At 39.5% G+C, this 7,923-nt stretch overlaps 1 protein-coding gene across 1 annotated transcript in view; it reads left to right on the forward strand.

Moving 5' to 3' along the window:
• Positions 1 to 2,625, forward strand: part of necab3 (N-terminal EF-hand calcium binding protein 3) — a 58,084-nt gene extending 55,459 nt beyond the window's left edge. Inside the window, exon 13 of the mRNA XM_074642093.1 lies at positions 1,468 to 2,625. Coding sequence (XP_074498194.1) covers positions 1,468 to 1,496 — 29 coding nt within the window. The 3' untranslated portion in view covers positions 1,497 to 2,625. The remainder of the gene's footprint in view (positions 1 to 1,467) is intronic.
• The last annotated feature ends 5,298 nt before the right edge of the window (positions 2,626 to 7,923 follow it).

Raw genomic sequence — 7,923 nt, forward strand, 5'->3', positions numbered from 1 at the left:
AGGTGTGCGTCAGAAGCGCAGGAAGGAGTCGCCTCTGGAATCAATAATAGAAAAATAAATAAAATTCTGCTGCTGCTAGCAGAGGCTATTATTGTCTGTCAGTCACCCGACATTGCCTTCATATGTTGTTTCCAGGAGGAGCTTTGCATCAGCAACCAGGTGTTTTTATATAGAGGACCTATTATGGTAATTTTCAGGTGCATTCGTTTGCATGTTAAAAAAATGCTTTATTTTTCTCTTACCGGCTGTCCTGCACCACGTCTTTTCACCCTCTGTCTGAAACCATCCCAGTCGCCCGGAAAAATGTTGGCATTGGACGTTTCTGCAAACCAGGGATACACTTAATTTTAACATTTTTGCATTCGGTCAGAGCAAGTGACGTAGTATAAATAGTGAAAAGACACACACCAGGTGCGCGGGAGGGGAGGTGGATGGGTCCAACAAACACAAGGCTTTCATCCAGAAGACCTCTGTTCATGTCCCGTGCGTTACGTTACAATCAGCAGTTCGTTTGTGTCCCGTATTCACAACTTCCAGTGTCACTTTCTCTGTACAACGTAGTATTTTTAAGCCCAACCATGTAGTTCTTTCCTAAACCTAACTATAATGGTTTTGTTGTGTTGTTACGGTTGTTACGTTACCTTCTTATATTGTTACTAGGGCTGTCAATCGATTCAAATATTAATCATGATTAATCGCATGATTCCTCTGTGTCCTCCGGTGTCCTCCGGCGCTCCTAACGGCATCTGCAAAATTTCACAGACTGGAGGAAAACAAGCACTAAGAGCTGATCTGAGGTCTGCTGTCCAGCTGTCATCTATGAGAGCCGGCTGTCAAACACTTGCGAACTCCGACCAAATCATCTTGTAGTGCAAGGTTTAGCTGTAAAATGATAAAGTTTGTGACGCGGCCGCCATTGTAAAATCTGTTGAAGGAACTCCAAGCCCCCTTCCACACACACACACGTTTCCCAAAAAGCCCAGTCTGCTCTGATTGGTCAGCTGGCCGACTCTGTTGTGATTGGTCAAACGAACTGAACTCGTTGGACTCCGCTCCAGCTCCGATCTAACTAGCTTTGTTTGAGGGCGTGCGAAACTAGCTGCTAGGCAGGTATTATGCAAATCATTTGCTTTTTATCTGCCCTGTGTTTGCTGGACTTTGACTATTACGTAAAAAAGAGGTGGACGGTTTGAAAACAGCAGAACAATGTGCTTTCAACCTCATGACCTTATGTCCTGTATCTATAAAGCTTCCTGAAAATGATTCATTCATTTTAATTGCCGAAATCCCCGAATGACGTCAATCATTTACACATTTGTTATTTTGCTGATGAAAATGTTTGTTGCTTAAATTAGAGCTTAATAAAATGTAAATTAGATTTTTTTTTTTTTTTTTTATGTACCCTGCCGTGTGTGTTCCTGTTGCCGTGTGGTGACCTAACTCTCTACATGTGGTGTGTTTCCTCAGCTTCCTGGTGGATTATGACTAACAACTAGCAACTGAATCCAGAATGTCACATCTACTGCCTACACTGTCACACGGACAAAGACACACTGGCGCATCAACTCACCCACCCACACACACATGCACGCACACACACACACACACACACACACACACACACACACACACACACACACACACACGCACACGCACACAAGCACACACACAGAGGAATTCAAAAGGCATCCATGTGTTTCAAAGCAACAGGAGACAGAGACGACGGCGTCATCCAACATTCTCCAGCAGCATCTTTTAATGTCCCTCTGTCTTCGACATGCTCATTATCGTGCCGCTTATATCAAACGGGATAGTTTCACCCTATAGCCGATCTATTGACTTGAAAGTGACTGATTTTCTGCAATGCAAAAGCCTTTTTTTTCTCTCCACATAACCCTGTCTCTCACTTGGCCTTCCCTCTCTTGCAGTGTTTGTCTGATTTTATGCCAGTGGAGAACAACCAAAAAGACGCTTAACATAGGCTACTAGAGCAAATCCAGTTGAAATGAGAATTACAATTACCATGCCGGTAGTGTTATTGTGCTTTTGATGAGTTGTTTACTGTTGAATACAATTAAATAGGAAGAAAAAGCAGAGAGGATGAGGAGATGAAGGGTAAACTTGCATGCTGATGACTGAAGAGCTTTCAGTCCTTTAAATCCTGGCTGTATATGCTGTATGATACTGTTTTTCTTTCATTTAGCTATCCTACTGTCATGTGCACAGAATGCCAAAAAGGCTATTATCAAAAAAGCTGACATCTATCTATTGCTAGATATATTAGTGGTCAGTTATTTATATTAGTTACATCTTCTCTGAGACACACTCTTTGTCTCAAATGTAAAAGTATCTCTAAGAGTGTGCGTATCTTTAAGGGAAGTAACACTTTGTAAGGAGATCACTAAGTTGTATCACTAAGTTATGAAGAGAAAATATATTTAATGTATCATGTATTTATTTTGACCATTGGTAGAGTTTATTCCATCTGTACATATGGATCTCAGATATATTCATATTTATGTTGTGTTTTGGTTCCGTAATGTACACCCCCAACTGTAAAGAAACTGAAAAGCAACTTTAAACACAAAAATCATTAAAGCTACTAATTGTTTTGACAAGTGCAAATGTCTCTGTATCTTCAGTTTTCTACCGATACTTTCCTCTGATAAGGCACTTTAATACTTTTAATTCATTTTCATTCTAATCTGAAATGTTTCTGTCCAAAATGTCCCCCTCACAAAACCATTTAATGCTGCATTAATTAAGTATTGGAGTAGAATAATCAAAAACAAGCTGACAGATGCACAGCACTCATTGACAGATTATCAGTTTAGATAGAAGTTGTAATGCCCAGTGCCTGAATTGGACCAAAAAAAGATGCCAGTACGCTAATTCAGCAGTTTCATGACATAATCATTGCAATGTGTCTGATATATTTATATTTATACGTATATCTTGGTAATATATCCCACTTCAAATGTACTTTTGTATGCATCACATTAAATACATTAGGCCTACACACTACATATATTTCCACAGTTTGTACATAAATTAAGGATGCACCGAACTGACTTTTTCAGTCCCGATACGATACGAAACCTGGGCTTTGGGTATCGGCCGATACCCAGTACCGATCCGATACCAGTGTTTAATTAATAAGCTGTATGTCTCACTGTGTGGAAATGACTGGGATTATTAGATCCGCCAAGGTCGAAGGCCTAGGAAGGAGGTTATGTTTTCACCGGCGTTGGTTTGTTGGTTTGTCCGTTAGCAGGATTACTCCAAAAGTCTGCGATGAATTTGAACAATAGCTATAACTAGTCAGTGTCCACATAAATAAGTAGCACATACAAATCATAGAAAAAGGTCATAATAACATGTAAACAAAGACCACAATATCACTTACAGTGAAAAGTCCAGTTCATCACAGGCAAAACTTAAACAGGAATTAAAATTCCAGTATATAATATATAAACATAGAATTGAATCCAGCTATTTGAGTCAGTATCGGCCCGATATCCGTTCCGGTATCGATGCATCCCTATCATAAATGTATATTTGGTTAATAAAACGTTAATGTAGCTATTGATACAAATAAAATTGTACACAAATATAATATTGCATAGGCTATATGCTACAATAAAACTAGCTTAAAATATGATATCTGTTGGCCTACAGATTAAATTGGATAATGAGAAGGAATACCAAAGGCATTTTCAGCATCAAGCTATATGTTTGCACAGAGACGCAGTTATGCAGGTGTTTAGAGATGCACACCTTGACTCCCCAGGAGGTGGCGGTACGCAATAATGACAAAAATCAGAAGTACCGGTACAAGGCAAGAATCTGGCAATACGATACATATCACGATACAGGGGTTACGATTCAATATATTGTCATAGTAAGTAAGGTGATATATTGCAATTTTTCATCTTAATTTTAGGAAAACTGACATAGAGAGGGTGCATCTCTTTACAAATGAAATAGAGTATTGACTTAGTCAATCTTTGCATGTAAACTATTAATTAAATATCAATATTGCGTTTTTGAGAATCGATACAGTATCACAAAACATAATATCGTGATATTCGATATTTTCGATATTTTCTTACACCCCTAACCGGTACTCAGTACTGATGAGTACTGGCCCATTTCAGGCACTGGTTATGCCAACATGTTAGCAAATGTATAGTAGGCATCCAGCAGACACAAAGTAACATCACAGAGGTCACATGTCTGGCTGACTGATGAGTGTAAATCAAATTTTCATTGTCTTTTTTAGTGCTGGTTTCACCTAAGAAATATTTCTGGATCCATAGATTGGCGAAGTTGCTAACTTGTCTCTCTGCCATTTGGTGTCAGGAGGTCAATTACAATATAGGTTTATCAGAGCTCAGACTCAGCTTTTTGTTCTCAGACTCAACCACCAAATAAACTAAAAATGTAAACAATCAAAAGAGGATAAAAAGCTCATTAGTGTGTCTCATTTGGGTGATAATTCTCTATGGGTACATCACAAGCAACTGCTTTCACGTTACACATGGTCATTTGATTTAGTGCCACACACAAAAAAAAATAATATTGAAGCTGCTTTAAGTGGAATCATCATCATATTATCTGGCATATACCAGATAAGTCTGAATTTAATTGGAGTAAGGTGTAGAAATCCAAATGATCTGATAAGCGAACTGGGAAAAAAAGACTGTCTGGCTCACAATTAGGGATCATAGAAACTCCATTTCTGACTATATTATTCATCGGTGTTCTGTGAGCTATGAATTTCCCACAGGGCCTTGAAATAGTGACCGTTTCTGTCAATGACATTGGACACCTCCCTCATCAAGATTATCCAACTGTGTGAGCAGAATGCAGAAGATGTATATATATATATATATATATATATATATATTACAGCCCCGGCAATCAGCGCAATGATGTGTCAAGTCTGTTCCTGTGCACGCATTTGTTTGTTCGAAAATTTGCATTTATATATATATACGTATATATATATATATATATATATATATATATATACAGTATTTGTATAAAATAATTGTATTTCTTGTTATTTTCTAAGCTATTAATCACCTTGGGATTGACTACATTACACCATCACACAAAAGCAGGCTTTTGTCTCTCCAAAGCAGCAACAGAAGGGTTGTGACACCACTGTAGCAGCAGTGCATTGCAGTGTACACATTGGGACTTGGGATGCTGCTAATGTATTGTGAACTAAGGTTACGCAGAGAGCTCAACAGAAGTCCTTGACCATGTTTCCATTTATCTTTTGCAATCACAAAAGTTTGAAGCGAATGTTTTACAAGCTCTGAATAGCAATGAAAAGTCCAGATCCCTCCTTGTAGCCAGTTGTCAGGACAAAAACACAAATTTTCAAACAAACAAATGCATGCACAGGCACAGACTTGGCTGACACATCATTGCGCTGATTGCCGTGGCTGTAATATTTGATTGCATGGTGATTACTGGTGAATTGGAGCCATCTCATCTTCATCCTCTTGTCAGGCAGGCTGTCTGCTGGTGAGACGGACTGAATACATAGTGGCGATGGAGGCAGCCGTGTAGATGAGGCAGAGGAGGATGTGTACCCACACCTCATGCTCCTCATCTGTTCTTTCTAAAGGCTGAGGGGCAAGTGTCACCACTTCATCTATTACCAACACTGGAGAGGGAGGCTCCAAGTTACAGCCAATTATAGGTAACAAAGAAATGAAGTCTGCCGCTGCTTTGAAGAAGAATATTTCCAGTAGACGTCACAGACAGATGAAGGATGCAAATTAATTTTGTTTTCCCAAAAGCAACCCATGTAGCCTCAACATTAGTTAAGCAGCTGCTAGAAAACAGGTTGAAACACTTGTGTTTAAAGGTGCAGTTCACTCAAACGTGTTCGTCTGATGTTAAAGGAATAGTCCAACATTTGGGGAATACTCTTCTCGAAGATCAAAACTCAGTGAGGCTCTCTGTGAATCCCTCATGTGTATGAAGGTAATCTGAATCCAGTGAGTAGAGTGGCGGACCCCGCCATTAACAATGACAAACACTATTCAAAAAAAGGGATTTGATCTCATGAAAATCTTAAGGATTATAACTTTAAAGTAGGGCTGTCAAAGTTAATGCGATAACGTGTTAACGCAAATTCATTTTAACGCCACTGATTTCTTTAATGAATTAAAACAACTTCCAATTTTTAGGTTGTAGCGGGCTCAGTTTTAAAGCTAGATACTCGCATCATATGAAACTAGAAAACCTACGGAATCCATTGGTACCAACCATGTCACGCTAGCTTGTTGCGAAGAAGGTTAAATAGCGCTCCAAACTTACAAAAATGTCCATTTTCAAAGGGGTCCCTTGACCTCTGACCTCAAGATATGTGAATGAAAATGGGTTCTATGGGTACCCACGAGTCTCCCCTTTACAGACATGCCCACTTTATGATAGTGTCACATGCAGTTTTGGGGTGAGTCATAGTCAAGTCAGCACACTGACACACTGACAGCTGTTGTTGCCTTTTGGGCTGCAGTTTGCCATGTTATGATTTGAGCAATAATACAATTATAAAGATACACATACATTTGCATAAAGCAAGCATATCTGCCCACTCCCATGTTGATAAGAGAACTAAATCCTTGACAAATCTCCTGTGTCATTAATTTTCAATTAATCGCGATTAAATATTTTAACCAATAGACAGCCCTACTTTAAAGACATCAGAAGTTTGTTTCTAAATGTAAACTCCACCTCAGAGTCTAACAAAATGTACCCAGCTCCGAGGGTCACCTCATGTTACATGTATACACAAGATATAAATTCACCTCCTACGGCATTCTACCTGATTTATTGTATATGTTGGTGATACAGCAGGGGTTAACTCGCTCGTCTCTTCCATTTTTGCACACAATGTAGAGATTCAAGAGCTGCTGCTGCTGCTGGATGAACAATGTGTACACTGAAACCACCGAGGAATGCATTATTCTCTCAAAACCAGGAGTCTCAAGAGATTTCTTCTTGCAGTTATATATTCCAACGAGATACTGAAACAACATAAGCACAGACCGGCTTCTTTGACTCTATTGAGGTTTTATTAGATATATGTCTGATGGGAGCTGTGAAGTCAATACATTGGTTTAAAAAAAATAAAAAGCCACTGGCACATTTCAGTACTCATTCATTTTAATTAAATAACATTTGCATATTATTCATTTCATGGTCTTGAAACATGGCGTTCTGCGTAGTGAAAGGAAGTGGTACACTGCAGAATAGCCAAAGTTAAGTTCTTTGAATACCAGCGTGCAGTTCTCCTTCAGCAGTAGCTTTATATATTCAGTCAGGTGCCCTTGGCTCTGATGTGTGCGAACACTGCCCATCACTTCCGAGAGCCAAGGGCCAGGGCTAAGGTGACCAAGCGACATCTGTTGTCCTGTTTCATTCCTCCCTATTGTTTATTTCCTCTGCCTTATTGTGCGGACGGCAACGCAGAAGGCATCCAAAGTCAAAGCCTGTGTCACCTCTTTGTGTGCGTTGTGAATGTAGCAGAAAACCTTGAAGAATGTTACCACAAAAGCACGAGGTATTTTAAAATCTGATCTGACAGTGGGTTTCAGCCAACAGACACAAGCGTATATGACGTCAAAGCAGCAAAATGAAACGGCAACTAAAAGGAGAAAATACATGAGAATTCAATCGGACACAAGCTGAATAATTATTGTTGTGTGTCTGACGTGTTCAAGTGCAACTTATCTCCTCAGAAATCCAAAGACTGGAGGCCAAAGGTGACAAAGCAACAGCTGTTGTCATTTCATGCCTCAGTATCTTCATTTCTTTCACCCTGGAAACGTGATTGTGTGGGAGGTAACATGGTCAGAGGGTGTCCGTCTGAAAGACTGAGTCAGATCGTCCTCGGCGACT

The sequence above is a fragment of the Sebastes fasciatus genome, chromosome 1, assembly GCF_043250625.1.
Source record: "Sebastes fasciatus isolate fSebFas1 chromosome 1, fSebFas1.pri, whole genome shotgun sequence".
In the NCBI taxonomy this organism is placed as follows: Eukaryota; Metazoa; Chordata; class Actinopteri; order Perciformes; family Sebastidae; genus Sebastes; species Sebastes fasciatus.